The 19,600-nt window shown below is 38.7% G+C and overlaps 2 protein-coding genes across 5 annotated transcripts; one reads left to right on the forward strand and one right to left on the reverse strand.

Moving 5' to 3' along the window:
• The first annotated feature begins 50 nt into the window (after positions 1–50).
• On the forward strand, positions 51–5,709 carry LOC113038467 (uncharacterized). Of its 3 annotated transcripts, none has more exons than XM_026195897.1 (2): positions 51–2,938; positions 3,068–5,709. In XM_026195897.1, the coding sequence occupies exons 1-2, from the start codon at positions 1,763–1,765 to the stop codon at positions 5,585–5,587; spliced, it is 3,696 nt and encodes a 1,231-aa protein (XP_026051682.1). In that variant the 5' UTR covers positions 51–1,762; the 3' UTR covers positions 5,588–5,709. The 3 variants fall into 3 exon arrangements, with proteins under 3 accessions (XP_026051682.1, XP_026051681.1, XP_026051680.1); XM_026195896.1 differs by having other exon boundaries at positions 51–1,323; positions 1,580–5,709; XM_026195895.1 differs by having other exon boundaries at positions 51–1,123; positions 1,265–5,709.
• Positions 5,710–7,709: 2,000 nt separating this feature from the next.
• LOC113038468 (solute carrier family 23 member 1) lies at positions 7,710–19,107 on the reverse strand. Of its 2 annotated transcripts, none has more exons than XM_026195898.1 (14): positions 18,896–19,107; positions 13,833–14,003; positions 13,576–13,733; positions 13,364–13,452; positions 12,258–12,325; positions 11,987–12,168; positions 11,791–11,911; positions 11,415–11,571; positions 11,067–11,214; positions 10,013–10,118; positions 9,622–9,751; positions 8,529–8,672; positions 8,341–8,436; positions 7,710–8,242 (listed from the first exon to the last, which is right to left on the reverse strand). In XM_026195898.1, the coding sequence occupies exons 1-14, from the start codon at positions 18,923–18,925 to the stop codon at positions 7,992–7,994; spliced, it is 1,851 nt and encodes a 616-aa protein (XP_026051683.1). In that variant the 5' UTR covers positions 18,926–19,107; the 3' UTR covers positions 7,710–7,991. The 2 variants fall into 2 exon arrangements, with proteins under 2 accessions (XP_026051683.1, XP_026051684.1); XM_026195899.1 differs by lacking the exon at positions 18,896–19,107 and adding an exon at positions 16,286–16,426.
• Between the last annotated feature and the right edge of the window lie 493 nt (positions 19,108–19,600).

A 19,600-nucleotide genomic window follows, 5' to 3' on the forward strand; every position in this document is an offset into this window, starting at 1 on the left:
AACTGACTGGTATGGCTACTTAGGAATGACACAGACTTGTCAGGTTGTTAATGCCATTTTAAAATATCATCCAAAATAATAATAATAACAAAAAAAGTAGCACAAAGATTTATACTTACTGTAGTAATTCGGTTTAGCGGTACATTTTTGTTAGAGATGTACTTAAAAAAGAGAAATATGTTCCTTTTTGGATAAGTTACTGGTAAATGCATAAATGGACATTTAAATGGAATAAGTGGAAATCTTCACTGCTATGTCTTTCATTTCCATGTTTGAAAAGTTTCTAACCATATTTTCAGAGTGAAATGCTAATATGGAAGTTATGTTATAGGCTAATGCTCTTAACTCTCTGTAATGCTATACACTTCTCACAACTTAACACCACAGTGTCGGTGTGCGCCTCAGGTTTGATGTATGTGTTACTATGCGGATAAGAAACTTTTAAAGCACCGCTGGTGTGAAATTAAGCAGTCTTGTATCCTTGCTGCCCACTATATCATGTCATTAAACCATCGGGCACAGCCAAGACCAAGTGGGTCAAATACCATAGCTGTCATGTCCTGCATGGTCATGGCCAATTCAGTGAAAGTCCCGACCCAGAGTTGGCTGGCAACGCACAACAAACACTTGAGAGGAAGTGCACATCTGCTCTCGAACAACTGTGCTTTCGAACAACAGTGCGTCCTCGCATAGTTAAGGGAAATCTGATACATTTCACATCAAAATTAACTTCACACAAACAAATTTCAGATCAATGTACAATTAATTTAGATAATCATTTTGACGCCTACTATAAAAAAGGACTACTTTGCACCATCAAATGATACCTCCATAACCAGCGTGACCATTCTATTTGCAGTGGCCATTTGAAGGCCCAATACTTACCACAGCGTACCCAGAAGACTTCAGCCCTATCTCCCTGATGATAGTGTTATGGGGCCTGGGGAACTATATTTAGCTGGCCCTGTGACTGCACTGACTATGTTAGTCAGATTCCAAAGGGAACGCTCCAGCACAGCCAGACCAGCACCTGCTGTCAAAGCTGACTGCCACACCACTACCATAGCTACCACTGGGCCTGGACCACATATCCTGATCCAGACCTCAGCAGCCAAAAAATAAGGTCTGATTCATCTCCTCTGCAGCCCCTAGCTTAGTGTACTTTTCAAAAAGGCATTTGCCCTAATTTCTTTTTTATAGATATCTTGTCTGTTGACTTGACACTTTGTGTCCTTTGACATTTTTTCCTTGATTTCTCATTCAGATTTAAAACCTCAGAGGAGTTTCAACAAAAAGGAGAAGATTTTGGGTGGCTTGGATCAGGTGAGAGAAGTTTTAAAATTGGGGTGGGAACTTTTTGGTATACACTGCATTTCCTTTGACAAGCACAGTTAATTAAAATACAATGGGAAAAAAATGAACATGTTTCATCACAAATCAAATGCATGGGACTCTTATCAGTGGTGCTGCTACCATTTTGAGCTATTTAATTATTATTTTTTATACACAATTTATATTAACAATGTGTAATGTATGTTTAATTTTAAGCATCTAAAAATACTTTTTTTTTTCTTTTCAGTCAGGCTGGATCTCATGTTTCATATTGATGCAACATCTCATTTTTTTAAACCATAAATGATTCAACACTTGCAATATAAGTCTGTCCTGCACATCCACCCCACACTAGTGTCTAAAACGTCCAGTATTGCATCAGAAATTTTCAGACATCACAGAAGACAATTTTCGTGGCATTTAAAGAGAAATGTCTGTGTCATCTGCATCGATCATCGACAAAACCACTCTGTCTCTCCAACAAAGAGATGAAGGGGAAAGTGACCTAGAGCAGACTGATGACATCACGGATGACTCTGCAAGTTCATACTACACTGCTTTGTGTTCCCTGAGTGAGTATAGTGAAGCTTTAGGGGACACAACACACACTGTCTCTATGAAGCGTCCTGCTGAAGGTGGCACATTTGTGTTCTTGGACTGCATTACTACTATGGAAAGCATCGCTTCAAGATCCTTGATCACAGAAACCACACTATCACAGGACTGCAAAACACAAGAAGAGAACAGTATAGAAGTGCTCCCTGAGGTGTCCCAATGTGACCAGAATAAATCTTCATCAACTGAGAGAGCATTAGAATCTGAGTTAAAGCATCTGCTGTCAGGTACAACAGCAACAAATGTGGATTTGCAGTTTGTAAAGTCAGCCTTTAGGAACCCTGTGCAAAAGCTGGATAATTCTGACAAGCTTAATTTATCAGGAGAAGATTCATTGGCTAAACCGAGGGATTATTTTGGAAGCAGCAGGACTGTATTTCATACTAACATTAGAACCGCTGAGGAGCACAGCTCCCCAGAACCCATATTCACTTCAAACACTATTTTGATAACGCCTGGGAGAAATCAATACAGCAAGGGTAGGGAACAGGAGCATGGTGGCACAGAGCCAAAAGAGAACCACGCGACACAAAAGCAAAGACCCAGGGAACGTTTGACTGCGCCCAGGCTTGAGAGAGGCGGGCATATTCTGGGTCATATGGAAAAGGAGGGGGAGGGCCATGGTAGAGGGGTGAGTTGCGGAAAGGAGCAGGTTGAGCTGTCAGTCAGGTCTAGAAATAGAAAAGCGTCTGCAAACTGCATCTCAACACTCACAGCCAGCAAGCAGGAGTCAAGAATCCCGCTGAACTGTTATTCAGAGCGTATCCCCGCAACCAGGCACCAACACCAGCTACAGAGACTCGCTGATACTCGGACGTTGGAAAAGCAGAGCCGGCAAGGTGTCTGGCAGTCCAGACCACTCTCCTGCAAGCTGTGTTGCAGCTCTTGGCAACCCTGCCCCACTACATACAAGACTAGAGGATCAACCAGCATGGGAACAAAGCTTGCTGAGGGCAGTAGTAAGGTGGGGGGCCTTGTTAACCAGGCCCAGGTAAGATCTTCCTGTTCTGAAGCTGACAACATGCATGTTTTCAGTTCAAGCTGTAGGCCCTCAAGTCAGCCCTCTGCTGAGGAATGCCACAAAAATTGGACAGATGATGTTCTCTCTTTTAAAATGCAGATGTATTCAAACACTCAAAACACATCTGCTTGCTCAGAATCCAGCAGCTTTGAGTGTGTTGATGTGGCATTGGAAACCACAGACGAAGTAAACCGGAGCTTAAAGACTGTGCCCAAAAGACAAATCCAACTGAAGAGACGGGACACAGCAGAGGTGCATGCCAGAGAAAACAACAATCAAACCTTTCAGGTTGCAAACACACCTGTGCGTGCCCGGGACATATTTCAGCGTCAACATAGCACCCCTGCAGCTTTTAACCAGGAGTCCCATGTGGCTGATCAAAGGTCAGTACAGGCTGAGCGAAAGCAAAGGCTTCAGAAATCATTTTCCCTGGATGAAACATCCAGCAAAACCCAGATGGCTTCCTGCATCATAACAAATGTCCTATCGAAAAAAATGCTAAATGAACAGAATCTTCACACCTTGGATGTTTCTGATAAAGCTTTTGCTTCTATCAAAGTGAACAACAGGGCTACTACCACAGAGGAATGTGTCTATTTGTCAGGCAAGGAGATATATGCTGAAACTACCAAACTAAATCAAAGTGCATCTCTTAAGAGGGAGGCCCTGAGAGAGTCAAGCCCTGTTCAAAAGCACTGCAGTGTTAACTCAAAAACACAACCAAAGCTGCTGAGCAAACATGGCTTCAATCCTCTTTTAAGCACAACTGGCAGGTCTGAAGCTCAAGGTAGTGTCACTGAAATAACTGACTCTTCAGAGAAGGAGAAAGCAGAGAAGTTGAGCCCAAGAGAGGAGGTGTTGCGGCTGCCTAACCTGAGCCCTGGAGGGAAGCTATCCTGTGACTCAGCAAAGGGCAGAGCATGGAATTCGACTGCAGCAACAAATGTAGCCATCAGCACACAGGCCTCTGTGAAAACCACACCTGAAGAATGCCTTACAGGGCAAGGAATCCATAAACAACACAATATGACCCCAACCAACGTGCTGGAAAAGCAGGAGCAACAGGCTGGCACCATGGAAAGTACACTCAGTCCTACTAATATTGCATGCCTAATCTCTGATTTGGAAGCAAAAGCAGTGGATAACACAATCCCACAAGCTGATGAGAGCAGTGTTGGAAAGGAGCAAGAGAGTGGCAGAGAGGAAGTCAAGTCACCGGGAGAGTCTGCAATCCTAGGTATGCAACGCCAAGGCAAATTGAAAGCCATGGGCCCTGTGCATGTAGTAAGAGACATGAGAAGCCTAGTGAAAAACACATACAACATGTCCTTCAAAATCACGGGGGAATCAGCCCATGGCATAGATGGGAGTACCCCTTTGTTTAAGCCATCGGTACAAAATTTAAGCAACAACAAGGGTGAAGGTATGGGAAAGGGATGCAGATCAGAAGAAAAACCCCTGGTACGGAAAGTCACTCCACCTCTTACACTGGAGAGGAGGAGGGATCACTCTGCAACAAAAGGATGCTCAACTAAGGTAATGCCACCCAATGAATCGAATGACAAAAATCATACTGGATTTATAAAGGTCAGCCCAAATAGTATAACCAAGGGAAACAGTTGTGCCTTGTCAAAGCCCTCAGAGAAACAGGTTAGCCAAGTTTGCAAGAGGAAACCTAATGTTGTAGTCAGCGATACAAACTTGAAACCGACAAACAGGACAGACCTGGCACTGCAAGCTAAAGAGGAGGCCTCTACTGAGAAGCCTACAAAAGGAGACTTGAACAAGGCAGAGCATGAGATGACCATCAGCTCTGACAAACTCTTCCCAGTAGCTTTGCAATATTGTCCACCCACAGCAAGTTCTGAGCAACAGGACTATGGCAAGATAATCAGTGATGCCCTCCAGACCCCATGCCTTCCTCCCAGGTCACAAAGTTCAGTGGGGCCTCTGTCTGCTTGCATTCTAACAGTTGCTTCAACACCCATGGTTCCCTCATATTATTACAAACCCAATCCGCCAATCTGCTACCAGACAATCTCTCCTCATATTGGAGCTGGTTATGGCTATGTTCAAGGGCCTGTCATGTTTCAAACACCTCTTTACAACCAGCCCTCTGCATCAAACAGTCACACCCCCCTACTGAGATCCCTCTCTGAGGATGGAAAAACGTTAGTGCAGCCAACAGATGGCTCAACCAGTCAAGCTCAGAATGGGGAAGCAGGGCTGAAAATATCTTTTACAGAAAGCCAACACAATGCAATCTTTGATGCTCCCTTGAGTGCAGAAGCCAGGCTCGGGGGTACAGGTGTGGTGTATCCAGAAGCAGGAGGAAGTATCGCAGCAGGACAAACCCCCCGCCAGCTGTTGCTCGACCCTGAAACTGGCCACTATTTCTATGTGGACGTGCCTCAGATGCCACAGCGCAAGATGCTATTTGACCCAGAAACTTGCCAGTATGTTGAGGTCCTACTGCCACAGCAGACGCTTCCCAGTGCTGTTTTGCACACACCCTGTGCCATACCCATTGCCTCTCTTCACATCCCACCCATGTATACTCCACAGTGCTTACCTTACGTACAGTCACATCCTCAGGTGCTCCCACCACCAGGACCATGAAACCTGACAGGACATTTAGGCCAGCGCATCTCAATTCCAGTCCTCCTGCCCCCTTGCTATGCATATTTTGCATGTCTCTCTTTAATTACACACCTAATTCAGATAATCAGCTCATTAGAAGTGAGCTCCGTGCATGAACTGGGTTCCCATTGACATGGTCCCTACACAGTGTTTATTGCTCCCTACTCCCTGAGCAGGGAAAATCTCTTGAAGTTTACTTCACTTCGGAACATTCATTCACGGATTTGCACTGCGCAACTTCTTCACACGGACAAGTGTGACATCATATACCTCTGTAAACAAATACAATTTGAATTCACATCTCGCACACTTCAATGCACTTTGAATGGAAAATATACGTTCGCTTCAAACTGGAATCGTGGTGGAATATCCTGTGATGTCCTGTGCACTTACGTTTGAATAGAACAACTGTCTGAAGCATAAGAGTAACATACAAAATGTGCAGAGAAGGGGGGCGAAGACTAGAATTGAGAACTGCTACTATAGACTGTAAAAGACAATAAGTCATGCCCAAGGATCAGATTACCCAGTGCCTATTAAGTGCTGGAAAGGAGCTGTTTATAAGCTTCTGGATGAGTGAAACTTGTTGACCATCTGCTGCCCTGGCCTCAAGGCATCAAAGCTGAAAGCGTATTCAGTTAGCACTGGTTTCAACACTCCTTGTTTCGTAAAGGCTACCTCTGGACTTGGCAACTGACATGGGTGAGACTGATTATATCTGTTGAAAGTTGTAAGATGCATATGCATTCACACATTCAGGCTACATAAACAGAAGAGGGTCTTTGAAAGGAGAGGGGCTCAGATCACCTCTGGTATGGACAACTGAGACTCACCAAGGGACTGGAGTGTCTTGAGCCTGTTTAGAAGGAATGACAAAGGTTATGATTTTGTTATTGTAAATTGTGTTTATATTTACTAAATGGCAGTTTGAGCAAAACCATGGCTCTGCTTCATGTAAACCATGGCTTAGTTAAGCACTTCATGAAAACACTTTATTTTTTTTACATATGTAAACTTAAAAATAATAAGATAAGATCCCTTATTGCTACCCCATACCTAAATTTAACAACAATCGTATCTTACTGATTATTAGTATTATTAATAAGCGGCAAAATGAGGCAAAAGTCATAGTGAATTGCTAGTTAATAATGAGAATTTGACTTTAAAATAAAGCATGACCAAAAATTTTTGATGTGAACTGGTTTCAAAATCAATTTGCCCCAAAATGTATTTAATGTTCTCCTACTGACACCTGACACTTGTTTATAAGAGACCTTTGCTTGAATCCACAGAGCCGTTATCTGAGATTCAGGATGGCTTATTGACTATATATAACTAATACTATTGGCGCATGACTGAATGTTCTGGTGTCAGATGTGAACACAGTGAGAGGATGGATGAGAATACATAGATATTTCCCTAAAAATCAATAAAGAAGATTAAACAGGGAACCTTATGGAAGATTGTTTTAGACCAAACTCTACAGTAAATCAGAGCCTCTGGGCTGTATGGAATCAGAGCCACTACATAATGTTTATAACGTTTTAGTTACCATGTTTATTGCCACATTACTGTTTGTTGTTGAAGAATGAATTGGTAATCCTTTACAATAAGGTTCTGTCAGTTAAAATAAGTTATCATTATCTGATAATGAACAGTACTTTTACAGCATTTACTAATCTTGTTTAATATTATTTTTTACATATACCCATACATTTTTAACACTTTCAGATTTAAGATGTATAAATAAAAATTTGTAACATGAATTAGCAATGAACAATTCTAATAAATATTAGAAATAACTAATATCTAAATAAAATGAACATAAATTGATAAATGCTGCAAAAATGTTAATCGTTAGGTCATAATACATGATGTTTTTCTAACCTTTTTGTAATGTGCACAGACAAAAAATGCTTTAGCCAGACAGGAAGACATTAAAGTTAGATTTTAATACAAAATAACTTAAGCACATCTTTGTCAAAACTGAATGTCCACATGATCGCTTGTTCTTTGGCACTTATGGAACAGTATAAATGATGATTTCTGTGTATTTGAAATATGTCATTTTTCACTATTTTCTGAAGCTAAACATTTCTGAACACACTTTGTTTAGTGTTAATCACTTGCATATTTTGTACACAATCAAGAGGTAATAAATGTCAAAAAAAAAAAAACTGACCTTCATTTTCTTTTGAAGTAATTTCAATAAAACACGTAATGCTTTATAACCAAATCAAATCTTACATTTGGTCTTATGTTAAAAGAACAGAGAGCCTTTGTTGTCAAACTGTTCATTCAAGTTTTCCTTTAAATATATTCTCAGCTTTCAAAAGGTTCAGCACCGTACATTATACTAATCCAAGTTAAATAAAAAATATGGCTAAATTTTGGTGCAGACCATTTCAACTGGAGCATCAATCACACCTTCCTTTATCTGTATGTCCTCCTCCTCCTCATATTTGTGACATGAGGGCTTAAAGCCTCGGAAAGTGGGACAGATTGGCAGGTAGCGCAGACAGCCCAGCTTCCGGACCAGCCCCATCCCAACTGGAAAGTCATATGTATCTGTTTTCACTGTTCCTGAATAATTCTCAGCCGTCCATTCAATGAGACCTCGCTCTTTTCTAGTGCCTGCAAACAAAATATATCGATGATGATTGCAGATTGGCATGTGCTATGGTATTAATCCAATGCATTTGTATATTTGTATACGTAATGCTTTCAAATACCTGGGATTGTGTTATCAAGTACAAATGCTATGAATCCACCTACAAACATCTCTGTTGTCAGGAGCACTGTGATGATTTGGTCCAGCTCCGCTACACCTGTTAAAATCAATCAAAACGTGTATTCACAGTAACACAGCATTCTTACTGCAAAACAAACTGTATCAGAAAACACCGTCTGGCATATCAACCTGTTTTAATGCTGCCTGGATGAGTGTCCAGGTAATTAGGCAACATGAGGCCAAAAAACATGGAGAAGCCCAGAACGAAAAGATTTCTGGAGGAGTTCAGATCCACACTCTGTAGGTTTGACAGGCCAACAGCTGTAATCATACCTGTGGGCCAATTCAAAACAACAACAACAACAACAAAAACAAGTTAAAACTACACAAAATACATATACACTACAGTTCAGAATTTTGGGGTTAGAAAGATTTTTGAAAGGAGTCTCTTGAGCTCACCAAGGCTGCATGTATTTCATCCAAAATATAGTGAAGACTGTAATGTTGCGGAATATGTTTTCTCGTTTATGTAATGTATTATGATGGCAAAGCAGGATTTTCAGCAGCCATTGCCCCAGTCTTCAATGTCACATGAGCCTTCAGAAATGATTAATAATAATCATTTCTTATTACTATCAATATTGAAAACAGTTGTGCTGCTTAATATTTTTTATTGAAACCATGATACATTCCTTTCAGGATTATATTTTGAATAGAAAGTTCAAAAGAACAGTATTTATAAGAAATAGAAATCGAGTGTTATTTTAGTCTATTGAGTTTTTAGTTTTCGTATCGTTTATGTTAGTATTTTTAATTAGATCTTATTTGTATATTTTCTATAGTTAAAGTTTAATTTTTTTGTGTGTGTGTGTGTTTTTGTCCATTTTATTTTTTGTTGTTTTTAAACATGGTTACATAGTTTTGTTTAATTCCATTTAGAATTTTTTATTTTAGTACATCAAGTTAAATGAGCAATGGATATGAAAAATGATGCCTTGCTTTTTTTCTATATTATTTTCTTTGTAAAAACCCTGAATCTGTCACTTTTGATTAATTTAATGCATCTTTGCTGAATAAAAGCATTAATTTCTTAAAAGAAAATCAATTTTCAATGCTGTAGGTTTGAAAGGTTTGAAATATAAAATTAATTCATGGCAGGCTGTTGACTTTGATGGAGCAAAATCGCAGTTACTGCAGAGTTTCTGGGCTCTTTACTGACACCCTGTGGACAAAGATGGGACATAACATCTGCAAATGCCAATTGATCTAACAAGCTTGTTACCAAACAAGGTGCAGAACATCCCTCCGAGTACAGGGTCAGGTAAAGAGGCAAACAGGGCAGTGAACTTCCCAATCGTTCCCAATAACAGCATTATACCTGCTCCATACTGTATCACCCTCCTACTTCCCACCTACAGGAGAAATCAAGACACCAGGGAATCCACAGTCAACACAAAGCAGATTTACTAAAGGAATGGTGTCAGTGGAAACAAAGCAACTGAGGAGACAAGAGGAGAGCTATGAATAGTGTATCTGTATGCATCTGCTATCAGCTCAACTCCCTGAGGGACTCTTATCAGACATCACAAATACAGATACTAGAACTGCATTCAATGAATGCTTTCTAATATACACTAGTATTATAAAGAGCCTAAGAGCTCCCTCTACCTCACCTTGGTGATCCCAAGCACTCCAATGTTAGGACTGGAAGAGGTCGATCCATTTCCAGTGCCCAGCAGCCCCGCTATGATACAGCACACTCCTTCTGTAAAGATCCCCCTGGGAAAGAAAACAGATAGTAAAGTAATACTAAAACTGTTCTATACATAAAAAGTCTCTCTTTCCATGCGGAGTTGTAGGTGCTACACACAGTGATGACTAGCACAATATTTAGAGGACATCACCACTGTTTACTTGGGTTAATACTTCATTGTTAAAGGACAAATAGTATCTATCCTACTTCCTCTTGAATGGGTTTGTCCAAATTACTGTTTGCCTATAAACACAGAGGGCCGTATTACGTGTGTTGTAGTCTCGTGTAGCCAGACTTTATACCTTACTTCTGTTATCTGATTTATGATTTAAAAAATGTCCCCATTAATGTTATGACATGTGTCTTTTTGCTGTAAACTCAACTGAACTCAACCGAAGCAAAATAATAACTTTAATTTGTCTTATAAGGGATAATTTGCCCAAAAATGAAATATTCTGTCATTGATTATTCATCCTCATGTCATTCCAAACCCACAAGATTTTTGTTCGTCTTTTGAACAGAAATAAAGATTTTTGATGAAATCCGAGAGCTTTCTGACCCTGCATAGACAGCAATCTAACTGACACGTTCAAGGCCCAGAAAGGTAGTAAGGACATCATTAAAATCTTTGCTGTCTTTTGCAGTTAGATACATTATCTGTAGTTAAATATTAAGTCAATTATTAATACTAAATTAGACAGTAACTTGCCAACTTTTGAACTTGGCTTCTACGAAAACTGATATGATGTCACTTTTTCTTTATATAATTTATAAGGTTCAATTCATTATTTTGTTGGAAATATGTGGTTTGAAGGCAGAAATAAATTTTTTTCCCAAAATTACTCATGATAAATTATTTTAATACAGAATGTGAATGTATAATATATATATGTATGTAAAGGGAAATCTAATTCCATATGTTATGACACCCTTAAAAAGTAATCATGTCATTTTCTATTGCTTATTGTCCTTACCTATTGATAGCATGAATAGGAGGAGGCGGAGCTCCAGAGAGACGAGCGCAGGCATAATAGTCTCCAATAGACTCAACTATACCAGCTAGCGTGGCACTAAACATTCCCAGCACTCCTGCTACCGTCACTGTGGGTAAACCCCACTGACCTGTGACACACACACAATCTGATTTGGAAAGAGTTCAGCCATTAACCCACCAATATCCTTCCCTCTAATCATGTTTCTAATCATTTGACTGTGAAAAAAGTAAAGTCTTAGATTAGATATTAGCCATAAGTGACATTTTCTGATAAAGAAGCTGTTATAAATCATAAGTGGGCGATACAGGTAGCAAGCAAGGTCCTTACATGGATAGGGGAAACGAAACCATGGTGCCTGGGTCATAATATCGCCCCGGGCGTCAGTGCGAGCCTTGTAGCCATACTTATTCGGGTCGTTCGGAAGCACATCGGTCAGGGTGAGAATGTAGCAAACCAGCCACACCACCATGATTGCCATGATGATCTACTGAAATCAGGATAATCGATTACTAAAGACAAAATGTTTGAAAGTGAGCATTTCAACCTGAAAATGCACTGATAAGATGCATTAGGCAGTGTGAACTTTGTTCAAAGTCCTATCAGGAAGTTTCATTAAACGTGATAAATACTGTTTATTGCTTAGCTCTATGGTTTATGATATTGTCTAAATGCAAAGAGCCGGGTGTTGAATACTAGCTCGCACTGGAAACATCTTGAATATCTGCACATGTGTGATGTGACAGCCTTTTTCTTTGGAGTAGCTTGGGAAAGGACAGGCCCAGTTCCTTAGGTACTGAGCGAACAGCACAATGAGGAAGATACACCTGGAATGACAAAACACACAAACACAGTTAGTGTAGAGCCAAAGGAAATGTATTTAAAAAAGTTGAAGGACTCACAGCAGAGACAGGCCCCATTGACTGCCTGCACGGTCTCCTGCCGTCTGGAAGACAGACAAGCCGATCAGAGACACTGTGGGAGTGACAGTCAGGGGTCCGATTGAATTAAGCAGGATCCCAGGGATTCCAGCGAACCCTATAACCACCTCAATCAGGCTGGAGATAATGATAGCGCCCTGAATCTACAAAGAATTGACACACACACAAATCAGCAAACAAGATTTATATAGGCACTGATGAATGTTTCAGTCTTTGGATATTGGTCACGCACCTCTCGTATTCGTGGCTGCCATACATGAGAAGTGTTGAGAGGAAGAGACCAATCGCCGTAAATCTCCTCTGTGAAACCCAAAACCAAGGTTAAGCATTAACTTAGACACAGATCTGACCTGCACACGCTGGAATGTAAACAGATTCTCATCAGACAATACTTGCAAAAATGTCAAAAATGCAAAACTGCGTCATAGTGTTTCTATGGAAATGCGAGTCATGTTGCTTTTCAAGGAGAGTGCTGTATTATCGAAACACTGTGTTCACTTTTGAAAACATGTCATGAGATGTGTAGTCTTTTCCACTCATGCACAGGCTACAATATAGTTCACAAAAGTCTCTAACGCCAATCCTTCAGAAATCATTCTAATATGCTGATTTGCTGCTCCAGAAAGATTCCTTATAATTATTAATGTTTAAAACAGTTGAATATTTCTGTGGAAACCATGATTATTTTTTTCTTCTGTATGATGAGCTGAATAGAAAGAACAGCATTTATTTTGTAGAAATACTGACTACAGAAATAGTTTTTTTTAACTAGTTGACATGTGCTTCATGAAGATTAATTAAGCCATTTCACTTTTCCTTTTTAACATGGCATATTAAAATATCCCAAAGCCCCTTTGGTTTCAATTTGTGTTAGTCTTCCTGTTTTGGAGGTTTCTGGGTCTATGTAACTCGAGATTTGTTGCAAGGAGCTTTGTAAAACATTATTTCAGTAACCACAGCTAGATACATTAGTATAGTTAGACTGGGGCTATATTACAGAAACATCTTAACTTAGAATATTATCCTATCTGCTTAGTAACAATAGTAATCTCAGCTAAACAGAACTTTTCCAAATCTTAAAGGTATAGTTCTCCACAAAACATTCGAAAGTAACCATTGACTTCCATAATAATAAAAAAAAATAATACTATGGAAATCAATGGCTAACATATCTGCTGTTTAGTCATCAACATTCTACAAAATATTTAATTTTGTGTTTTGTGAAATAACTCCGAAACAGTATCAGACAAAATACAAAAACAAAATGAAAAAGACGATTATTGGTTTGTGGAAGATGGAACACATCTGAAATGATCTAGAGTGTAACACTGTTTGTACCTTCAGGAGGACATTTCCATTTGTCCAGCCTCAGAATTGCTTGAGCAGGGATGAGAAAGGCAAAAGCACTTGCCTGGAACAAAGGCAACCTGAATATGGCATAGAAACAAAATTATATATATATATATATATATATATATATATATATATATATATATATAGGGAGTACTGATCGCATATTTCCATACCAAAGCACACATTAAATAACTCACCTGACACCAAATGTAGTCTGTATGAGCGTAGTGATCCCCACACAGGTGAAGATGGTGCCCACTAACTGGCTGACCGTGTACTGGTCCTTCCCCACACACATGGCCTCAGCCAATAGGAATGGTACAGCAATAGTTCCACTGAAGCATGTAAGGTAGTGCTGGAGATCCAGAGGCAGAACATACAGATTTAGGTTTAGAAGGGATGGGGACGTTGGGAGAGTCAGATGAGGAGAGAGTATGAGAATATAGAAGTGTACCTGCAGTCCCAGCAACACACACAGATACCAAGGCGGGACGTCCTCGATTCTGTAGATCATATCAAATCCTGCAGGCTGATTCTGACTCCCATCAGACGTCTTGGCAATGGCAGCAGGCATCTCCTGCACCTCTGTAGCATCTGCTGGCACAACTCCATCTGAAGGTGGGAGCTAATGGACAATATTTAAAACACAACCACACATGATTCATGCATGAAGATATTATTTGTATTGTAATACAATAAATATTTTACAAGGTTAAATATTAAATCAGTTTATTCAATAAAACACACACACACACACACACACACACACACATATATATATATATATATATATATATAATTTTTCAATAAAATAGGAAAATGTATCTGTGTCCATGAATGATCTCCATCACAGCATACATTTTGCTGAAAATAACTGACAATTTGAACATTTAAAAATGTGCATCATTTGATTTTTCATAGAAGCCAAGTTCGAAAGTTGCCAAGTTACTCTCTAATTTAGTATTTAGAATTGACTTAATATTTAACACCAGATAATGTATCTACGGTAAACTGCAAAAGACAACAAACTGACTTTAAATAGCAAACACAAGTCGAGGATATTGAATATGAACAGCCAAACTAAAAGAAACGTAAATCTTTCATATGGAATTCTTCCTTTTAAGAAAATGCACTAATGCTCAGAAGGACTGAAGGTGCGAAGTTAGGCCCAGAAAAAGACCAGGGTCGACTTGACATGTACTAGTTTGGCACTGGCCCTGTTTTTCTGCAGGGAAGCAGATTCCTTGATACGCGTGACAAGTTAAGTGCTCAATAAAGTGTTAAACTAGTTTCAGAAGAGATAACATGGATAAAAACATGAACATCACGATAAATCATTAAGTAACCAGACAGTAATAAGTTATGTGATTATAGACAACATTATGCAGATGCCATTCCAAACAATTACGGCACACAGTGTATCAAAGCTTACTGAAAACAGAGCTGAAAATGCGCTTCATAAGGTCACCAAAGGGATAGCCAGGATAAACTTTGCTATTGTATATATATATATATATATATATATATATATATATATATATATATATATATATATATAGGCCTATATATATACAGTACAGACCAAAAGTTTGGACACACCTTCTCATTCAAAGAGTTTTCTTTATTTTCATGACTATGAAAATTGTAGAGTCACACTGAAGGCATCAAGGGCTACTTGACCAAGAAGGAGAGTGATGGGGTGCTGCGCCAGATGACCTGGCCTCCACAGTCACCGGACCTGAACCCAATCGAGATGGTTTAGGGGTGAGCTGGACCGCAGACAGAAGGAAAAAGGGCCAACAAGTGCTAAGCATCTCTCGGGGAACTCCTTCAAGACTGTTGAAGACCATTTCAGGTGACTACCTCTTGAAGCTCATCAAGAGAATGCCAAGAGTGTGCAAAGCAGTAATCAAAGCAAAAGGTGGCTACTTTGAAGAACCTAGAATATGACATATTTTCAGTTGTTTCACACTTTTTTGTTATGTATATAATTCAATATATAATTCCACATGTGTTAATTCATAGTTTTGATGCCTAGTCATAAAAATAAAGAAAACTCTTTGAATGAGAAGATGTGTCCAAACTTTTGGTCTGTACTGTATATTAATATATATATATATATATATATATATATATATATATATATATATATATATATATGTGTGTGTGTGTGTGTGTGTGTGTGTGTGTGTGTGTAAGTATGTATGTATGTATGTATATATATATGTGTGGTCAACATTTTACATACACTTTACAAAATGTTAATTATTTGACCAAAAATAAGAGGGATCATACAAAATGCATGTTATTTTTTTTATTTAGCACAGACCATAATAAGATATTTCACATAAAAGACATCAAGTTTAGCCCATAAGAGAAAAATGACCCCATTTAAAAGTGTACACATGCACTTGATTCTTAATATTTTGTTGTTACGGGGTTTTTTTGTTTTTTGTTTTTTGTTTTTTGTTTTTTGTTTTCTGTTTTCTCTATTTTCTTTTTTTTTGTGATAGTTGTTCACGAGTCCTTTGTTTGTCATGAACAGTTAAACTTCCTGCTATTCTTTAGAAAATAATCCCTCAGGTCCCCCAAATTCTTTGTTTTTTTTTCATATTTGAACCCTTTGCAACAAGGACTGTATGATTTTGAGATTGATCTTTTCACACTGAGGGACTAATATGCAACTATCACACAAGAGTTTACTAAATAAATGTACATATAGTCCACAGGACAAAATAATAGTTGAATTGAAGTTCAAAGACTGACTGATGCTCCAGAAGGAAACTCAAAGAAATCTGTGTATATATATATATATATATATATATATTTTTTTTTCTTAGTACTGCCCTTTACAGGGTACATTAGATACGTACATGCTTCCCAGAAGAAAGAAAAAGGACAATTTACCCAAATCTTCAAATTCAAAAGGTTTTCACCTCCAGGCTCTTCATCGCGTTTCCTTCTGGAGCATCAGTAGCCGCATTTCCACTGTCGGGCCAGTGCGAGCCAGGGCTTAAAGCGGGCCGGGCGGGGTTCATAGCCCCGGGCCAGTAGCACTGAGGCCAGAATAGCGCAGGGTTTCCACAGGGGAGCTTGAAGCTCCGCTGCTCGTCACTAAAACACGCCCTTGACACGCCTCTCAGAACAACGTCATGCAACCTCATTATTTCACTAACAAAGAGAAGTTATCAGAAAACTAAGAAATAAGTCACTGGAACATGCGCGATCACAAAACGAACATGATAAAAGCGTCCGTTTGTTTGCATGCTTTGTTATTCAAATTCAAAAGCATGGATGTTTTAACTATAGAATAAGTGATACATTGATCATAATGATTTAATTTTATCAAGACTCAAAATTAATCGCACATAAATACACTTTATATTTTATTTATTTATTTTTAACGCTTATGAAAATAGCCTGCTTATACAGTAGAGTCTGTTTCTGTTTATTTGTAGTCACAGTGGCCTATACGTCACATTAAGAATTAATGATATCTTATTTTTATAAAGGATCCCGAACAAAAACATTATTATATTTTTATAAAAGGCAACATGAGCTAAACTCTCGAGACGAGGCTTGTGATAGATAATATAAGTTAGTAAATACACGATTGTGATAGAGAATAAGAAGCTGACGTCCGATTTCTTCAAGCGGTCATATTTTCCATGTTTAATGTTAATGCCCAGCGTGCATAGTCTTTTACATCGCTTATAAATATTTCTGCCCTGTATGGTGATTATAATCCACATTGGATCAAGTTATTTCAAACACTCGCTGCTGACTGAAAGTGAGTTTTGAGCTCAACTTATTTAAATAAAGCGTTTAATGCTGGCGTTATAGCGGCTATCTTTCTGAAATAATCCACAGCGCAGACTCTCTATTTTTATAAAAGCTCCCGAACAAAAATCATTATTATATTTTGATGATATGCAACGTGGAGCTAAACTCACGAAACAAGACGACAAATAAAATGTTACTTAATAAATACACAATTGTGATAGAGAATAAGAAGCTGACGTCTGATTTCTCCAAGCGGTCATATTTACCATGGTAATGTTAATGTTTAGCGTGCATAGTCTTTTACATCGCTTATAAATATTTCTGCCTTGTTTAGTGATTATAATCCACATCGGATCAAGTTATTTCAAACACTTTTTGCTAACTAAGAGTGAGTTTTGAGCTCAACTGATTTTAAAACGTCTTTAATGCTGGTGTTAAAGCTGTTATCTTTCTGAAATGATCCGCGCTGACGCTCTCCAGACACGGAGAAACTCCGCCTTTGTTCGTAACCCCTCCTCTAGCCCCAGCTGGCCCGCTTTGGCCCAAGGATTTCGTCGGGCCGAAAAAACCTGGCCGTTGGCCCCGAGGAAGCCCCGGCGAGGCACGATCAAGCCCCGGAAGTGACTGTGGAAACGCGACTGGCCCTGGCACGCACTAGCACGCCCGGTCCTAGCTCGATAGTGGAAACACGGCTAATGAGTCTTTGAGCTTAAATTCAACTATTATTTTGTGCTGTGGACTATATGTAAACAACTCTTATGTGAAATATCTTAATCAGGTCAGTACTAAACAAATAATAATCCAGATAGGGTATGTGTATATATATATATATATATATATATATATATATATATATATATATATATATATATATATATATATATATATATATATATTATACATTCACATTCTGTATTACATTTTTTTTATCTTGAGTAATTTACTTTGGGCAAAAATGTTAATTCTTCCTTCAAACCACATATTTCCAACAAAATAATGAATTGAACATCATAAATTTCATATAGAAAAAGTGACATCATATCAGTTTTCCTAGAAGCCAAGTTCAAAAGTTGGCAAGTTACTGTCTAATTTAGTATTAATAATTGACTTAATATTTAACTACAGATAATGTATCTAACTGCAAAAGACAGCAAAAGTTAACTTTGAGGGGAAAACTGTAGCAAACACAAAAGTTATGCAAACAGTTTAGCTTTTTTTTTGTTGTTGTTTAATAAAAGTACAGTGTAACCCAATGTGTTATTCTGAGTAAATGCAAACAAATATATAACAATGTATAATAAATAATGAGTATCAATGACTGACTCATATATTGCCAAAGAACAAAAGTACTTATTGAATGTAAATAAAATATATCTACTGTCTTCTCATAACTTCTTGGTGTATCTTGGGCTAACAATTCTAAATGATCAGGCACAATATGTTGCACCTCATATTTGAACATTTGTGCACATCCATGAGACAAAGGCCTAAATGTTTTGTTTGCATGGTTCAAATTTATAAAAACTCAAGAAAAGAATATCTAGACATTTTCCTCAAAGACAGAGACACAGAATCTAGTACTAAAGAAAACAGCTGAGATTTAATTGAGATGTCATTACAAATCCACCAACAAACGCTTGCTTTTCTTACTCTCTTTGAGATAAACATCTGCAGTGTGACCCAGGTCAGTGTTCTCATTCACAACAATGATTTTACACTTTAGAGATATTTTACCTTCAGCTCTGCAGTTTCTGACTGATTCATTGTCCCTTGAAGGATGTGCTGGCCTCTGTGCTGCTGTCTCCCAGAGTCCACGTGAGACCCGAGACCCGGCTGGACGCAGAGCACTGGATTTATGGGAGAGCGAGAGACAGAAGGGGACCAGATTAGACAGGTTAATAATCTGCCCTCGGTCCTGGACTTTACTCCCCCTGCCTGTGCTCATCAAAAGGCCGACAGTGTGAACACAACAGGAGCTATGTTCGTGAAGCAATGGGACGTCTCATTTGGATGTGAACCACAGGGCACTTAAAAAACAGAACATGTGGAGTCATTCTTCAGGGCAAACGACTTTTCAACGATTATCTAATAGTTGCTTATCTTAAAGCTCTCAAGTATTCATCTTCTTCTTAAGAAGTGTGTGGTATATAGAAAAAAAGTGAACTGCATTGTTATAGCTGTTAAAGGGCATTAAAATTAGGCAAGATAACCCCTCCTGCAGTCCCAGTTGTGTCAGGTAGATGGACCTCAGTAGATCCATAGCTAATAACTTTCCACTGTACTCTTGGACGCACCCGCAGTGCAATGACGAACACGTTGACACCTAGATGTGACAGATCTGTGGGATTCTCGATTCACTTCTGTGGCCAATAGAGGTCGCTACACATCAACTACTGAATCAATGACTCTTCATGTGTGAACCATAGGAAGGTGTGAACC

Source organism: Carassius auratus, chromosome 21 (genome assembly GCF_003368295.1).
Source record: "Carassius auratus strain Wakin chromosome 21, ASM336829v1, whole genome shotgun sequence".
NCBI lineage: Eukaryota > Metazoa > Chordata > Actinopteri > Cypriniformes > Cyprinidae > Carassius > Carassius auratus.